Genomic DNA, 17,937 nt, shown 5'->3' on the forward strand with positions numbered 1-17,937 from the left:
CATCCCTGTCCTTCGGGGCGGCTCTCCGGAACTGTCCTGCAGTGAAGAGAGCCGCACGCCGGCTGGACACGAAGAGGTCATTTTCATTGACCCTGGCCAGCCCCTCATCTCGCACTAACCTAAATTGACTTCGGGATTGTTGCGAGTGCAGCCGCGCACAAGTGATTACAAAAAAAAAACTACGCATTCATCACAGTCGGCACAGTAAAACCTGGGCACTTGGTGTCCCAAACACGCACCCCTCAGAAAACCACGCACACGCACTGTACAATAATAAGACCGAGCGCCGCAGGCTGCATTCCAGTTGTGTTGACTCACTGACGTCAATGGCATGCTACCGTACTGATCAGATAACACGAGCGATGAAAAATAGGGCTGTTTCTTTGTCCCGGGACATCGTGGCAGCAATATAGGCAAAATGTTCCAAACGCAAAAACCCACAAGGATGCATCCGTTTTCAATAACGGATCAGTCCAGGGTTTCCCAATCTTGGTCTACGGGTTAGCTGAGCTCCTGACTGAACGAAGCCTTCACTGAACCAGCAAACACGTCGCCTGGTTACAACCTTCGCAAGTTTTTTTTTTATCCAGGTCGGAGGGCGGATATTTTAAGTTACTCATGAAATACAATAGTTAAAAGTCAACCTCCTACACGTTTCGGAACTGAGAACACCTACAGAGTTTAAATTGACCTTATTCGTAGGTGCATTCAGGGTGAAATTATTTGAATGACTGCTCATTTGGACCCTTTCTACAATGGTAGGGACGTGCAGACTCCACACAGAAGGACCTCCGGGTCTGGCATCAGAACTGGGGCTCGGGAGCTGCGTCGCGGAGGCGCTATTTAAAACAGCTCGACTTTTTCCAAGCAGCGCGGGGGGGATGCTTGAAAGAGGTTGCTTATACTCGCAGACATACGATGGTGAAAAAGCCGCATTCAGCCATTTTTTTCAAAACAGACAGCAGTCTAGCGAATAACGTTTAGCTGGGCTTCGCATAGTTAGCAGCCAGCTTTAGCGCACTAGTCGTGTGGCTTGGTTACAAAATACGCTTTTATTCCAGCTGTTAGCGGACTTTGCTTGCAGTTTATTGTGTCTGATTTCATCTCGGCGTCTGCCTGCTCTTCTGAATATTCGGATTTAAAAGCATACATACTAAAAATAATTATAATTTTCATGCCCGATTTGGAGCGCTTCAAGCTGACCCATACAATGAATCCTTTATTAAGTGCCAACGTCTTTTTGCTCCAGCAACAGCAACAACAGCTTCAGCAACAGCAGCAGGCGGCCCAGCAGGACTCCTCGGGTCTGCTGCCGGACCCGGCTCATGGCGCAGGCGAGCCGGGCTTTCTCTTAAGCGAGCACCAGGGCTTTGCGGCCGACTCCCTCCCGGGGCTCGATTTGAGCTCCCTGCCGCCCGGGCTCGCTTACTTCCACCTCAACAACCCCCTCTACCGGCCCCCGCCTCCTCCCCCGGCCATGGCCCTGCGGAACGACCTGGGCTCCAACATCAGCGTCCTGAAAACGCTCAACCTGCGTTTCCGCTGCTTTCTGGCTAAAGTGCACGAACTGGAGCGGCGGAATAAGATTTTGGAGAAGCAGCTGCAGCAGGCGCTGGAAGCCGGCGGCGGGGGAGGGGGCCTGGGAAACGGAGACGGGAGAAGACCGGAGACCAGGGAGCAAGGCGTCCAGACCGGCTTTGTCGGGCCCGTCTCGTTCCGACCCGGCTTGCTCAACTTCCCCAACTCCAACAGCTCGGTCTACCGGGGCCCGAGCGTCTTTACCCCAAGTCTGACCACGGTGCTGACCCTGGAGCCCACGAACCTGAACCCGGACTCGGACTCGAACTCGAACCCCGATCCGAACTCCAGGTCGACCTCTGCGGCCGACGGGGCCAACGCCAACACCACTACCACCACCAGCACCAGCAGCAGCAGCAGCAGCACCGGCACCAGTACAGGGACTAGCTGCGGCGTCAACTCCGCCACCAACCCGCCGCCCCGGTTCTTGCCCGGGACAATCTGGTCCTACAACCACACTCGCAAAGTTGGCCCGGGTCTGGAAACCCGGGTCACCGGCCCGGGGGTGTCCTGGGTCCACCCGGACGGAGTCGGGGTTCAAATCGATACTATAACACCCGAGATCCGTGCCCTGTACAACGTGCTGGCTAAAGTGAAGCGAGAGAGGGACGAGTACAAGCGAAGGTTGTTATTATTATTATTTTATTGTTGTTATTATTATTGTTATTGTTTTATTGTTACTGTTTAATTCTCCTCTAGGGGCGTCTTACGGCTCTAGCGACATAGTTGTTGTACTATCGTGGCCGTGCTATAACGTTCTCGGGTCGATTTTTGCTTAATAATTGACCGGGATCTAATGCGGGTGTGTGATGGTGTCTCTTTCTAGATGACTTCATCTCTACAGGGTAGCTGTGCATAGGACATCTGCCCATGGGTCCATATGGGGTCTCTCAACTTTTTGTGTAGTAACACACACAGTACATATGTCTTTCAGTAGATCCACAGTGTCCCTTGGCTTAATCAGGGTCACATATCAGCCTCCCGCTGCGCAGCGGTCTGCTCCGCTCCAGGTTTTACCAGCTGCAGGGGCTCTTGTAGGGATGCCAACAGCAGGCATTTCAACGCAGGCCTGCCTGCTGCTTTGAGTGTGAGTCAGCTGGTACTGTTAAGCAGGCGAGGTGTGTGCCTCTGGGGTTTTTGGGAAGATGTGTTCTCGTTCTTGGGGAAAGATCTGTTCTTAAACGTGAGGGCGCTAGGGGCCCGGGGAGAGTTTCTGGTCCCGTTCCTGTCACTTCTTGCAGTCGTTACAGAGGAGCTTGGTCATTCCACTAGAAATCCGGGGTGCAAATGTACCTCTGTTGCTTCTAGAGGGAGAGAGTCCGGGCTGCTGCTTTACTGTCACAGGCTGGGCGTGAAACCGGCCAGCTGTTTCTGAGCAATTCCAAATGGGAAGATTGGGGATCCGGCAGACCGACAGGACGACCCCCAACTCTGTGCCCCAAGACTGCCAACAGCCATGTCACCCTGCAGCTCCCAGCTGGCAGCCCCACTGGAGCTCAGCAGGTGTGAGCCTGGTCAGTACCTGGATGGGAGACTCCTGGGAAAGCTAAGGCTGCTGCTGGAAGAGGTGTTAGTGGGGCCAGTAGGGGGCGCTCACCCTGAGGTCTGTGTGGGTCCTAATGCCCCAGTATAGTGACTATACTGTAAAAAGGCACCGTCCTCTGAATGAGACGTAAAACCGGGGTCCTGACTCTCTGTGGTCATTAAAAATCCCGGGGTGTTTCTCGAAAGAGGAGGGGGGGTGTTGGTGGAGGGGAGTCCCATCACCCGTAGAGCACTTTGAGTGGAGTGTCCAGAAAAGAGCTATATAAGTGGAAGGAAATTATCTTCTGATTTCTGGCTGAGCTCAGCTCCACCTCGTCTAGCTCGCCCGTAATTTAAGCACACTCAGTGTAAAGACTGGAGTGGGCTTCGAAGCGGTGTAGAGTTTCGGTGCTCATGGAGTTCATCGATGAGTGACCCCCTTGGGCTCCGAGGGTGCCGACGACCGGTCAAGTCCCAGCCGCTGCCTCCGGCTGACCTCTGGCTGCGACCTCGATGGCTGACCGGGATCCGTCACCTCAGCAGAGCAGCAGGCGCCAGCCCGTCCAGCACTTGCCAAATTAAAGTCGCCTATTGGGAAATCTCAATTCAGACGTCGCTGGTCCAAAAGTCTCAGGTAGCCAGTGCGGGGAGCTGAGTGCTGAAGTTAAGGTGCAAGAGAGGGGGTGTGTGAACTGGCCATCTGTGCTGCGATCTGGACAAGTTCATCAGCGCACACGTTGATCGCATTGCTCTTTCTTGCCGCGCCAGTAGCAGCACCATGAAGAGCATTAAGAAAGTTGCATCAGAGGTGGGCAGCCTCCTCATCCAGTTCATTGACAAGAGGATCTCACCCAGCCCTTTTCTGGAAATATAGCAGGGTTGTTATAGCATTGGTTCTAAGGATATAGCTGGGCTGTTTGTTCCAGGAGTGGGAAAAATGAGTTTCCTGATGTTTGAACCCGTGACTGTGCCGCAGGCCCTGAAGCTGACCTGTGGGTCCCTCGTCAGGAGCAGTGTTGGCACCTGGGGAGGTTTCAGCCCTTTTGAGTAGTTTGATTTCCTGTTGTCCTGGCGAGATCCTGGAATGAGTGCGGTCTTGTCCCTCCCCCCTGCGCCTCTTCTGGGGTTTTGGTTCTGGCAGGACCCCTCCAGCCCGTAGGATGAGGTTCAGGCGCCAGAGGATTTGAGGGACTAATTGAGATGCCAGGGTGCGAGGGGTGAGGCTGTACTGCTGAACCTCTCGGGGTTCAGATGGACCCAGAGTGGCACCAGAAGCAGTTTGTGGGGTGTGGGCAACCTGGATCCCGGGGGAGACGGGGCGTGTCCGCAGGATTTCATTCCAGCTCAGCTCTGAACGACCTCATTGAGCTCAATAGCGGCTTAATTGGGGACCACAGTAATAGCTGGTCCCAGCATTTGAGGGCACTGAAGAGAGCTTCTATTCAGAGCCCTAGAAAACCCCACTGGCACACCCCTGCAGCAGACCCACTCAAGATCCTGGGCTGGCGCTTTAAACCAGTGAAGGTTCTTGGCTACTTGACTCTGTCGTTGGCCAGGTTGGCGCTGTAAAGGAGAAGACGATCTGAGCAGGGCCAGATCTTGGTGTGCGTAGGCCCTGGGCCCTCTCACTCCCAAATGTGCAGGAAGAGGGGGTGAACGCCACTTGAATGACGTCGATCGACATGCTGCACTTTAAACTCTTCTAACGCTAAACCCCGCGAGTGATGGAGCGAGTCCAGCGGCCATCACTTCGATCCTTCTAGTGTCTAGAACAGCCGCTAGAGAGCGTACGATTATTGATTGGGAGCAGCTAGAGTCGATCGCAAGCGTGTTGTTTCAGCTCGTTTTATTTATTAGTCACTAGGGTTTCCCTCCTTTGTAGGCCCTTAACTTGTCGTAGGCCCTCTGCCCTGTGCCTGCAGTGCCTCATGGGAAATCCGGCACTGGATCTGAGTGAAGCCACCTGGTTACCCAGAGGATTAGCGCAGAAGGAAAAGAGCGTACCAGCTTGCATGGTGTGCAGTTCAGTCCAGATTGTGACAGGTTAGGACCTGTATTGCAGTGCTTGTGTTATAAATGTGGAGGAGCTGTCAATGAGTATGAAGGATATAGCCAGTCAGCAGGCAACACTTGGCACAATGATGGAGCAGGAGATGGATCTAAAGCCTTGTAACAAAGCAGAGAGAGGGAGAAAACAAACAGATCGAGCTCTACTTTTGAATGCTGTGCTCGCTGTACTACCAGGCTCACCAGTTATTCCTACAGTCATGGTTATTCCCAAGTCAGCTCTTGTAATACATCTTGTCTGTGCAGTGGTTGGGAGTTTCCATGGAGAGAGAAGCTCATCTCCCCAGTCCTCTTGAGCACCTGGAGGCGAAGAGGCCTCCTGATTGACGTTTTTACAGGATTCAGAAACATGAATCCGGTTGGCAGCTCTAACAAAAGGGTTTCTGACAGCGAGGGCATGGTGGGTAGCCTGCTGGGACATGTTCGGAGCGAATTTTGTATACAAGAGAAAACCTGCTTCTTTTTTTTTTACTCATAACATGCACATCAAGCCAGGAATAAGTAACCTGGCCAAGCCCTATTGCAAAGTCCAAGGAATGTTAAAATGGGTGCGCATCTGAGTCAGGCTCCTCATGCTGTGAGCTGCGGCCCAGCCTCCGACTTTAAAAAAGGCAGTGTTTGAGGCGGCTCTGTTTTGTGCTTGGTGTTGTGTCCCAGCTTCTGCCCCGGTGTGAAGCAGCTCTTGTTTCCCCCAGGGAACTCCCAATCCAGGGCACGATCGCCATGCTCTTCCCCCTGCTTTTGTCTCCTGCCCTCGCTCCGTAATAATCCTCCCCCTTCTTGCTTGTCTAGTCATCTTTAATCCTGCACTCTCTCCCCCTCGCCCTCTGTCGATCATACCCTTACCTCCCCTTTCGTTTCCTGTCTTCCTGTCTTTCTTTATCGGTCTTTAACTAGCTCTGATCGCTCTCTCTGTGTCTTATCCCTCTCGGGCGTGTTTACACCCTTTCTCTTTCAGCCTGGCTTATTCCATCTTTCTCTGCTCCTGCTCCAGCCTGCAGTCCTCTCCCCCTCTGTCGCCCGGCCCCTCCCCTCTCTCTGCAATGCAGTATGTGGAGCTGATACACAAATCTCTCCTCCTCCCCTGCTCCCTTCCCTGCTCTCCATGGTCTTGAGGCCAGCAGAACACGATTTGAATATTTTCCCCCTGGCCTCCAAGCTCGTTAATGGGGCGATTTGTTTTTTTGTTGCAATTTTCCTACTAGACATGTGTTTTCTCTTATTCCCCAGCGTCATGGAATCCATAATTATAGACGGCCCTGATTTATTTTTACCAGCGCGTTTTATAAGAGGCAGCCGCTCCAGAATTAGCTCACAAAAGACGCCGGTGGCTCAGCAGAAAGCGGCTTCAGATTTCTCCAGCAGGTTTTGCTCGGCTTGTTTTAATTTGGGTGACCTGCGAACAGTCCACATTTTGTCGAAAGCACATCAAGCGCAGAGATTAAATACTGGAGTCGACACTTCTTTGAGAACCAGAGAGAAAGGCCCAGTGGAAAATACTGAAGGCTGTCATTTTGGCAGCTTTTTCTGAAGGCTGCATTGACAAGCCACATCTGCATGCCACTCGGTGAAAGATAGATTCAACTAGTTCTGCTCCAAGTGAAGTGGGCATCTCCACCCACTGTGGTGGGGTAGTTCTTTTGCAACACAACACAATTCAATTCAATTCAAGGTGCTTTATTAGCATGACCGATGGGTACAATCAGTGTTGCTGAAGCAAATAAAAATAATAAAATTAACATGGAACAAGACAAAAAAGAGAAGTTTGTGCCCTTCATGTGCGTGTTGCTGCCCAGGTCTGCAGGAGTTTAGGGTGCACCATTTCTAATCTGTATTCCACAAGGGCGCCCATGAGCACCCCCCAATGCGCCCTAGGCATCAGGGGAGCCTTCGCTGAAGACGCCCCCCCCCCGACTCCTCGGGCAGTGTTGACGTTTCGCGTTCTGACCTTCCAAAGCGGAGTGAAGTTGCCTTGGAGGATTCGAGACTCACGTCTTGGCCGAACGTAACCTTTTTTTTGCCGTTGTTATTCTCATTTTGCGTAAAAAAAAAACCATTTCACTAGGCTACGTTTGAGTCATACGTATTCTAGGTGCAAAGTGTTGACGTGAAGCTACTGTCACGTTGCCCCCAATTTGATTGACGGATATTTATTTACCTCTTGTAGCTTTTGTACATGGTAAGACGAAGAATTTGATAAGCTCTGAGGTATTTCCAAGTTTACCTTATTTACTTTGCCCGCTTTGAATCAATCCCGTTTAACGGGAATGCACAAGTTATGTCCATCGCGCGGTGACAGACAAGATAAAATGGATTTTAATAGTACAAAGACTTGAATAAACAGGCAGCGGTACCGCCAGGTTTTCTTTCTCCAGTTTACTCTGCCCGGTTTGAGTCGGGGCTGCACGACGTGCCCGCACACCGCGCGTCACGGCTTTTTTTTTTGTGCAGGGACTGACGAGACGACGCTCGATTTCATCCGGCTGCGAGCGGAGGATACGGAAAAATCGTTAAGAAAAAAATCAAATGCCCGCCGCTGTGCATTTAGCCACTGGAAAAGAAGCGGCGACCACGGAAAGCATTTAGACCGTGAGCCATCACACCAGCGGGTGATGTCATGCTAGGGTGTCCTATTACTCTTTTTATGACAGTGCATCTTGAATGCTCACGCACTTGTAAGTCCATACCTGCTGGTCATCACAGGAGTAATAATAATAAGTGCTTATACTTATATAGCGCTTTTTCTGGACACTCCACTCAAAGCGCTTTACAGATAATGGGGATCCCCTCCACCCCCACCAGTGTGCAGCCCCACCATGATGCGACGGCAGCCATAGTGCGCCAGAACGCTCACCACACACCAGCTCTCAGTGGGGATGAGAGCAGAGTAAAGAAGCCAATTCATAAATGTAATGAGGAGTGCATGGAGGAAGGGTGTAGAGCATAGTGTGACAATTGGGACACTAGTCCTCTTCCAGGAAGTGTGGGCTGCTGGTCTGGGGGTGGTGATGGTGGTTCCTGATACTGGAATAGTCAGCAGCTTCGCTGTTAACAAGAAGATGTCCTGTTCCGAAACTGGAGGGCTTCTTTACTTTCTGGAGGGAGGAGTATTTTTCTCTCCCATGAGCCACAAAGTCATCCTTTGTGGAATTGAGAGAAAAAAAAAACACATTTCTCTTGTGAGTCCTATTTAGACTCCCCACACTGGGCATGGCTGAGTACCTTAACCCTCCACTGACGATTGGGAAGCAATGGACTTCTGTCTGTCCTGTTCCGGGTGCTGTGCTTATGAGCTGCTGGGCCGTTAACGGGCTGTTTCTCCGTTCAGGTGGGAAGAGGAATACACAGTGAGGATGGAGATGCAGGAGAGAGTCAATGAGCTACAGGAGGTAATTTCTTTTTTGCTCCAGTATTTGGTTATGGTTTTGTTACTCTGTTAGCTAAACAAAAGTATCCCTATATGGGAAGTAAATATGCAGCAGCCACCTTTTACACCAAATAACTTGGTTGTACCCGTGTTATTTGGTGCAAGAGTGGGATTTGTTGTATATAGATGTATATACAACCCTTGTTGTTAGTGACTTAGTGACCATACAGGGGAGATTAAACCAGATTGAAAACTGTCCAAAACGCATGCATTTCTCGTCTTGTTTTTCAGGGTCATCTTGTACTTCCTTTGCACATGATTTCAAATATTATGTAGACCTTCGATCGTGCAATAGCAAAATAACTTTCAGACATCTTGAATGTAATGTAATGACAGCTGCCTAATTTCTTAACCACTTGATGAAGTGTAATCTTTTAGTTCCCAAATAGCCTCTTTTTTTGTGTGTGTGTGCTCCCTTTGATTTTTGGCAAATAAGAGGGTCTTGCTGTTATCATGCATAGTTTGTGTGGGACCTATACATAACCTGGTTTGGATTTTCTTCTGCCTTTGCCTTTTTGCTGCAATGCCAGTTCTGTGATGTTAGCAGAGAGAATGGTTGGTGATGTTATTATGGCCCGATGCTTGTGTGCTAGTGTCATTCTGGTGTCATTAGTGCAGTGGTGGTGTCATTATGGTATGATAATAGTATTGTAGTGTGATGCTGTTGAGATCTACACTTGCTGTCCTGCTGTAGTACACATGACTCGGTGTTACAGTCTGCATGACAGTGTGTCTTACAGAACAGTTACTGTTGGCTTTATCCTACCATGGTTACTGTGCATTAGAGTTGGGAAGGGAAGGTTAATCCAGTGTTCTGATTGCAGAATTCCTGTTTATTGTTGCGTTTATAGCCTTGAGACCGATATTACTAAGTTGTTAGTTGTTTCAAAGATTTTATCCCTGCCTTATTAATACATACTGTAATTTTTTTTAGTTCAAAGGTGTTATATTCCTTTGTTTTTGTGTTATTGTATTGTTTATGGCCATGTTGTTCAGTGTGCATCACAATGTGTAGAGCCGTCAGGTCCATTCCTGTGTCACAGTGTGATTGGCGTGTTGTCCCGTGTTTTGGGTCTGTTCCCGTGTCACAGCTTGATTGGCATGTTGTCCCGTGTTTTGGGTCTGTTCCCGTGTCACAGTGTGATTGGCGTGTTGTCCCGTGTTTTGGGTCTGTTCCCGTGTCACAGTGTGATTGGCGTGTTGTCCTGTGTTGTCGTGTTAATTGGCGTGTTTCCTGTGTTTTACCTGTGCTGCTGCAGGACCTCCAGGAGAGCGAGGCGTGTCAGGACGAGCTGGCCCTCCGTGTTCAGCAGCTGAAGGCTGAGCTGGTCGTCTTCAAGGGGCTGATGAGCAACGTGAGACACCTTTCTCCACTCTCGTCTGCCTCTCTGTGTTTCGCACGCTGTATCTGTCTCTCTGAAGTCCTTTATGGGCCTGGCGGCCTATAGCTGCCAATGGAATTGCACCTACGTAGGACATTCAGCTCTACATTCCATGCAAACATCATGAATGTTTTTTGTAGCACGCAAGTTCAATTAAAAAAAAATTAAATGCAGAATGTCAGATGTTTAAAAAGTAGTTAAGGGAAGCCTGAAAAGGAATCACTCTGGTGGAGAAGAAATGGTAGAAATACACACTTGTGGTTCGTGAATTCATGCTCAGGATCGGCACCAACGTGAAGTGAGAATCCTGTTTCTTTTAGGCATCACCTTCACTTTGAGATGTTATGTCATATTTCCGGTGTACCAGAGGGTACATGCTTACGAGTTGTGAAATTGGGGCGGCTGGGATCAAGAGCTGTCCTGCTGCCGGTTAGTTCTGTGAGTCGCAGGGTCAGCTGGTTGAGGGTCTCTTTCCTGGGCTGAGCGCTTGTTCGGTGGTCCGGGTTTTGAAAAGGAGAGCCCCAACTCATTCCCAGGCTCTTGAAAGCCGTGCCCCGTTTTGGAGCCCCCTTCAATCTGTGCTTGTTTTCTGCCTGCGTGTATCCTAATGCACAGACAGCTTGTGGTTGTCTTTGTGCCACGTGGAACTGGAAACGTCTGAGAAACGGTGGACGAAGCTTGCAGCGTGTCTGCCTTTGGCTTGGCGGTTTTGGGTGGGTACATTTGTCTTCTTGGGCGTGTCGGATGCGATCGGACATGTGCGGCACCCGGAAGGAATGCCAGTATCCAGGTGCCGCGGGATAATTTTCCGCCTGCTTGGATGGGATATCCTGCTAGTTCCAGGGTTCGAACCTGAAACGGATCTCGGGGAGAATGATCGCGCAAGACCAAGAATGGTCATCTTGTTTCAGTCTCTTGTCTGCCACAGTCTTGAGTCTTGACGATCGCTCAGACCAGACACAGGAGTGATCTGCCTATGTACGTCTCTCTCTCGTTTCCCTGTCCCTCTGGGTCTCTGGCCCCAGACGGGTGTTTTCTTGTATCGCTCGACTTCTATTTTCTCCCTATGCGCAGTGCTAGCCTTTTGCGACTGTCCCGTCACTGTCTCTGTACTGCTTTAATCCCTCTCCCCTTGCCCCTCCCCTCCCCTCTGTGTGTGTGTGTGTGTCTCTGCAGAATCTCTCGGAGTTGGACAGCAAGATCCAGGAGAAAGCCATGAAGGTGGACATGGACATCTGCCGGCGGATCGACATCACGGCCCGGCTGTGCGACGTCGCCCAGCAGAGGAACTGCGAGGACATGATCAAGATCTTCCAGGTGCGGATTGCGTGCCTGTCTCTGGGGCTTCGCCCATCAGCAGCCCTGCGTGACCTAGAGGGAGTCTAAACAGATGCGAATTCACTCAAAACCAAGCGTGCAACATCCCAGAGTTGGAAAGAGTAATCGGCAATGTTGCTACTGCCCCTAGTGGCTTGCAGGGGGAAAATTGATTTGTTTTAATCATGTTCTTAGCAGTTTATAAGAATTGTCGTTACATTTTGTCCTCTCCCTGTCTCTCTTCCCGCCACAGGTCTCCACCCCCCCATCGACTGTTAACCGCCGCCCCAGAAGGCAGGCCCCCGCCCCCACCACCGCCGAGATGGACGAACCAGTCAGCTTATCCGAGAGCGAGGTGGGCGGGGCCAAAGACGATGAGTACGGCACCTCCTCGGCCAATCAGATCAACGAGGAAATGCAGCGGATGCTGAACCAGCTGTGAGTTTGCTGGATTGGTCAAAACAAGAAACCTACGTGTCCCAGGAAGCCCAGCCTTCGATTGGGACCTGAAGCTGGGAATTGTGGGTTATGTAGTTTCCGGTCAACATGTAGACTTTCTGAGCCCCTTACATAACATTTGGCTGTAGACATAGGAGCAAATCAGTGCATCCATGTCCTATGGGCAAGAGTACTCCAGTCCCTCACTTGAGAGTCTTTGACAAATGGCTGTGCCCTTTGTGGTGCAGTCTCTGCCTCTAAAGGAGGGAGTGTGTAGTCAGGATGGCTGTGACAGTGTGTGTATTGACCCATCACTCTCTCTCGCTCTCACTGTGAAGGAGGGAGTGTGAGTTCGAGGATGACTGCGACAGCCTGGCCTGGGAAGAGACCGAGGAGACCCTCCTGCTGTGGGAAGATTTCCCTGGTTACACCCTGGGGACCGAGACACAGGGGGAGGTACTGCCCGTCTGAGGGTCCACCTGCCTGCATGTCCACCTGTCACCCCAGCTGCCCGTCTCCGGCTGCGCCTGAGCGATACTGATTTTCAGTCCCTCAGTCTGCGTCCAGTGATCCTGTAAAGTCTGCAGTGTGTGACTCTCCCTGCATCTCTCAGCAGGAGGAGTGTCTGGAAAAGGTGATTAAGGACACGGAGTCTCTCTTCAAGTCCAGAGAGAGGGAGTATCAGGAGACCATTGACCAGATAGAGGTGAGATACGCTCTGGGACCACTGGGCGCTGCGGTCTGTTAACGCTGGTGGCATTTTCCTACTTACACACGCGTAAAAGTGATATGGAAGGGTTGGAAGGGGATGTTCTGCAGAAAACTACATTGCCCACAGTGCTGATTGTGCCAGGTGTTCATGGGAAGTGTAGTCCTTATCCCTCTCGGCTCTCTGTCTCTCCCAGCTGGAGTTGGCCAATGCCAAGAGCGACATGAACAGACACCTGCATGAGTACATGGAGATGTGCAGCATGAAGAGAGGCCTGGATGTCCAGATGGAGACCTGCCGTCGGCTCATCACGCAGTCTGGGGACAGGTGAGCGTGCTGGCTGTCAGTGTGGATAAGCGTACCCTTCTGTCTGTAAACATACTGGTGGAGAATGTTGGCTGAATTTTTTTGCGTTTGCAGATAATGGGCACCAGAGAAGGGCACCACAGCCCTTCGCAGTGTGCTGTTGTATGCACTACCTCGGCTGCTCAGACTATTAATCCCCCTCCTCCCTTCTCTCTCCGTTTCTCAGAAAGTCTCCCTCCCTTGTGTCCGTGGCCAGTGAGGAGAGCGAGGACTCGGAGAGAGAGAAGAGGAGAGCCCCCCCCCCTGGAGATGGGAGCCTATAGGGGCTGTTATGCCCAAAACTCATCTCATTAGCCATAATTAAAAGTTCATCTCGATAGGAGAGGAGAATGTGATGTGTGTCTAAAGAGACCAAGTGTTACACTAAGCTGTCTGTGTATAGAGAAATTAATACAGACCCTAACATAGACCCTAGAGATACACCTAACAGATTAACACAGACTTTAACATAGACCCTAGAGAGACACCTTATGTAGAGATTAACACAAATCCAGGCAGACTTGAAGCAGTGATTAACAAAGACTCAAGACACACATAGGAATAATTATATATCTTTGTGGGTATAACTGATCATGGCTTCTCAAAGAATCTGTACATACAATTCTTAAAGGAACAAAATCTAGCTTGTCCAAAAAATCAGTTTTGATTGAACATTTCAGAACTGGGTGAGCTATAATGCAGTAGAATGTGGGAGGACAGTTTGTCAATGCATTTGCTTCCACTTGTACATTGTAAATATTATCTACAGGCCTTTCTGTCCTTTGGCATTAAGGCACTAGCTTATATTCCTCTGCTCTGTTCTGTGTTCTCTCTCACTGTATTACTCCATCTCTGTGTCTGTGATCACCTGTTAAACACACTATCAGGACAGGAGACAGTGTGAGAAAGGAGATCACAGATAATCCCTCAGTAATAAACACACACAGCAGGACAGGAGACACCATGAGAGGAAAGGACAACCTTCCTTAAGTAAACCCACACAGCAGGACAGGAGACACAGTGAGAGGAGAGGAGATCACAGAGAATCCTTCAGTAGTAAACCCACACAACTGGACAGGAGACACAGTGAGAGGAGAGGAGATCACAGAGAATCTTTCAGTAATAAACACACACAACGAGACAGGAGACACAGGAAGTGAAGATAACAGAATCCCCAAGCAATAAACAAGACAGAACAGCAAAGGCAATGAGTGTAGTAATTTAAACTTGGTCTAATTGGTTAATCTGCATTTTGTAAAAGATACCTCAATCATAGAGAGATTAACGCAAATTTTGATAACTTTACAATACCTGAAAAAAAGCTGTGGTTACTATATCCAGTCAATTCTGGCGTAATCCTATGGTTTTTCCTTTATGTTTGAACCATTTAAAGATGGTTTAAGATGTACCTTATTGGTACAGCCTTGTATCCAAATTAGCTGGGGCCTGTTTGCAGATCATGCAGGGCCCCACGCAGATGCTCACGGAGAATGTGAGCATATGAACTTTCGGGGTGGGGAGCAGTTGTAGAAAAGTGGTCAATGTCGCTGTGCATGGATGGCTTATTTTGGTTTGGCAGCACAGTTAGTAGGTGCTGCGATCTCCTTCAACACGATTTCCAGACTTCTGTCATTTAGGTGTTCTCTGTAACGCTGCTCACAGGCTTTTATAAGATAATGTGGTGCTGCTATCTAGTAATACCCAGTTCGCAGGCTTTTAGAATGGAATATGGTGTAGGGGTACTATTTAAATGTTGTTTAAAGGCTTTTAGAGATCTGGTGTATTTCTGTGCAAAGATCAAGATGTTTTTGTTTGCAGTCGCTGCCACCTCGTGGGCATTCCTGGCATTGCATGTGCATTTAAAATGGAGCACAGATGGGAGACTCCCGAGTGGAGTCTCCCATCGGTGCTTTGGTAAAGAAAATCAGTTTGGGGGTTGAAGGAGACAGTCGATCTCTCCCATGGTCCGCTGCAAGTACATCCCGATGATTGTCTGACCATGGCAATACTTGAATTTTTTTTTTAACAATGTGTATATGTGTATAAATATGTATAAATATTTCTCTCCCTATGTAATGTAAAGTAACGGGTACAGGGAGAGAGAGAGCTCCGTAGCTTATTTACAAGCTTCCAAAAGGAACTGGCGTTTCTTTGTGAAAGTGTGAGGCTCGGATATTATCACAACGCTACGACGGACAGACCGACAGGCTAGGGAGACGGTGAAGGGACTTTGTCAGGATGAAGTGCGAGGAGTTGGACAGGCCTGTCCGCGTGAGGAATCCGGGCTGGGAGGGATGGACCGACGGCCGTATCCAGAGGGCGAGAGGCTGGCACGGAGGAGGCAGACGGCGAGGAGACTGCTGGACGCCACCGATAAAGGCCGAGACGCTGATGGGGGAGGAATAGAGACTGAGGGGGCAGGCACGGCCAGCGTGGGGGAGGGAAGGAGCCAGACGCTGACAGAGACACAGATTCCAACACGGAGCTGGACTGGCAAGGCCGATGAACTACATTTAGCGAAACGCGTACAACGAAAAAATAGTGCTCGTTTTACGACGTCGGGGCCAGATTTTGGGGTGCGTAGGCCCTGGGCACTTTCACTCCGCAGTGTGCAAAACGAGGGGTGAAAGCCACTTGAATGACGTCGATTGACATGATGCAGTTCAAACTATTCGAATGCTAAACCACGTGATATTTCTAGTTCCTAGAACAGCCACTCGATGGCGGACGATTATTGATGTGGAGCAGCTCGAGTCGATCGCAGGCGTGTTGTTTCAGCTCGTTTTTCATTCGTCACTAGTGTTTCCCTCCTTCGTAGGCCCTAAAAATATCATAGGCCCTACGCACTGTGCCAACACTGTGCCTGCAGTGCCTCATGGGAAATCCGGCACTGTACATCGTAAACCAAATGACTAATATTTGAGAGGCCCGCGGTCTGTGTCTCAGGTTGTGACAGGAGATCCCACAGTGGGCTGTAGCTCCACTGAGTTTCCTCCCCAAGTAAGATTAGAAGCTGTTCTGATTCGGGAAGATGTGGCAATTCTGGGATCGGATCTGTGATGTTAGGGAAAAAATTGTTTTTTTTTCTAATCCAGGATTCCATCTGCTTCTCCCGGGCAGAGAGAAAAGTCAGACAAGCTGAGGGAGTGAGAATGAGACTGACAGATTGACAAAGACTGACAGTGACTGACAGCGAGACGGTCTTCTTATTCAATAAGAGACAATGGACTCGTCTAGGACATTATATATAAACATCTTGCTTTAAAAAAAAAAAGCTTAATGCTCATATTTTTCAAAGCTATGCTTGTACAGAATGCTGTTTGAGAAACTGCACAAAACAATATGTAGGTTTATGATAAAACAGTATTAATCCTCATAGCCGCGTATGATAGTTACAGTTATGTAGAAACTGAGTAGATAAGTTTGTGATTCAGAGAATGAGAGAGATTCTCATAAGGATATTAAGCCATTGAACATGTCTGGTCTGTTTACCATAGGAGTCTTCAGCCTGTGTCCCAGAGAGCCCTAATCTTCCAGCTCCAGTTGTCACAAGGTTCTACAGATTTCCAGATCTGTCAGAGTGGTAACTTGTACAGTAAAGGGAACTGTGGTGTTTGGTGTGAAGATCTTGGGAAACCAGGGTATCCGCTTCAGCAGTGTGCTTGGGTGACCTGCTCCATACTCCCACCACTCTTTGTGTAAATCTGTATCTCCAAGAAGTCTAGCCCCCTGGCCCCTTGAGCAAACATACAGGCTTCAGAGCTGCGTGGCGTTTGTTGTTCCAAATGATCGCTGGCTTTGCTGATGAGGAACAGTTTGAAGTCGCTTAAGACAGGCGATTTAGCAGTCAGCTATGGAACAGTCTGCTAGCTCGGGGCTCTCTCGTACAGCAGCTGGGGATGTTTGGGGAAGTTAACGGCTTTGGATTGCTGCTCCGTGGCGTGTAAGTTTGTGAAAGGACGCCCGTGCGCCTGCCTCAGAAGGTACGGGCTCAGGCTGATTGGGTCTTCATCGCTCTGACAGTGCCACGCAGGTGCCGCAGGTACGACCGGCACTTCTGAGCAGCAGGGGATCTCTCCTCTGCTGCCGCATGCTGGATCACAGCAGTTCCCTAAAAGCATGCCTCTGTGGATGGAGCCCCGCAGCTCAAGATGCAGAGCTGGCTTTTTGATTGTTAAAAGATGGGGTGAGGAGTGTGGAGCAGGGGGGTGGGGCAGTCCTGGTCCTGGAGGGAGATTGTGTCTGCGGGTGGTCCTTGAAACTCGGCGGTTATGCTCGGAGTTGGCTGGTTGTGGGCTTAACTGGCTCCTCCAATTTAAGGACCCCTCCAAGCTCTCTCTCTCCACTGCTGGAGCGTGGAGCTTGGAGAGCCCCCTCCAGGACCGGGCACGGCACAGCCCGGGAGGAACTTTTGGCTGCTACCATACAGCGCGGGTCCTTCTACCGCGTGTTAACTGGAACCAAAAAAAAGGGTTTTCCTGGGTTTTCTTCTTTTTTTAAAAAAAATTTCAGGCACCGAAATGCACCCGCCGAGAACGTCTGTACTGTTCTTTGAAGTGTATGACAATGGATAGCTGAACGGCCGGCTTTATAAAAAACCAAAACATTAAACATTACTGTAAGAATTATAGTGTGTGACTTAATTTCTTAGCAGTGAGGCCTCGTTCTGGTGTAATATTCACAGAAATGACCAATATCTGCGGCAGGCGAATATTTATTATCCTGGGCCTCACATACAGTTGAATGCAGCAACCTACCTCTGTACTGTAAGGACTACCTGTGCCATTGAATATATATTGGGTTCCACACCTGATCTAAATCAAACTGAGGTTTGCCTCTCAGCATTGCCTCTTCCAGTACATTACCCAGCATTACCAGCACTGATACTGGGCAGCAGGGTGGAGCACTTTATTGGGATTCAGCATTTGTAACTGGAAGGTTGCGGGTTCAAATCGCAGGTGAGAGGCAACGTTTGTACCCTTGGGTGAGGTACTTCAGCCAAATCCCTCCAGTAAAATACCCGGCTGCTAGAATTGGGTACAGATGACAAGTTGCGTTGCTGGGCTTTAGACCAGAGACGTGGGTCACAGGGGATTCGCATCGCCAGCTTCCTGCACGTTCTCAAGCAGGGATCCTCAGTCCTGTTCATG

At 49.8% G+C, this 17,937-nt stretch overlaps 1 protein-coding gene across 3 annotated transcripts; it reads left to right on the forward strand.

The window, feature by feature from the left end:
- The first annotated feature begins 436 nt into the window (after window positions 1-436).
- On the forward strand, window positions 437-17,412 carry iffo1b (intermediate filament family orphan 1b). 3 transcript variants are annotated; one of them, XR_015929945.1, is made up of 10 exons: window positions 440-2,202; window positions 8,498-8,558; window positions 9,856-9,951; window positions 11,155-11,295; window positions 11,549-11,733; window positions 12,072-12,189; window positions 12,347-12,439; window positions 12,639-12,769; window positions 12,975-16,820; window positions 16,856-17,412. XR_015929945.1 is itself a non-coding variant. In XM_088619000.1 (9 exons), exons 1-9 carry the CDS (start codon window positions 1,175-1,177, stop codon window positions 13,069-13,071), a joined length of 1,947 nt encoding a protein of 648 aa, XP_088475126.1. In that variant the 5' UTR covers window positions 437-1,174; the 3' UTR covers window positions 13,072-17,412. The 3 variants fall into 3 exon arrangements, 2 of the variants coding, with proteins under 2 accessions (XP_088475126.1, XP_088475125.1); XM_088619000.1 differs by having other exon boundaries at window positions 437-2,202; window positions 12,350-12,439; window positions 12,975-17,412; XM_088618999.1 differs by having other exon boundaries at window positions 12,975-17,412.
- The last annotated feature ends 525 nt before the right edge of the window (window positions 17,413-17,937 follow it).

This window comes from Lepisosteus platostomus, chromosome 25 (assembly GCF_059453375.1).
Source record: "Lepisosteus platostomus isolate fLepPlt1 chromosome 25, fLepPlt1.hap1, whole genome shotgun sequence".
Classification (NCBI taxonomy): Eukaryota; Metazoa; Chordata; class Actinopteri; order Semionotiformes; family Lepisosteidae; genus Lepisosteus; species Lepisosteus platostomus.

What these genes read in the sequence shown, in the direction of transcription:
- iffo1b (XM_088618999.1), top strand. Translation starts at nt 1,175, where the DNA reads ATGCCCGATTTGGAGCGCTTCAAGCTGACCCATACAATGAATCCTTTA. An exon ending in AGGGACGAGTACAAGCGAAG is followed by an intron (nt 2,203 to 8,497) that starts GTTGTTATTATT and finishes TTCTCCGTTCAG; the next exon opens with GTGGGAAGAGGAATACACAG. An exon ending in AGACCATTGACCAGATAGAG is followed by an intron (nt 12,440 to 12,638) that starts GTGAGATACGCT and finishes TGTCTCTCCCAG; the next exon opens with CTGGAGTTGGCCAATGCCAA.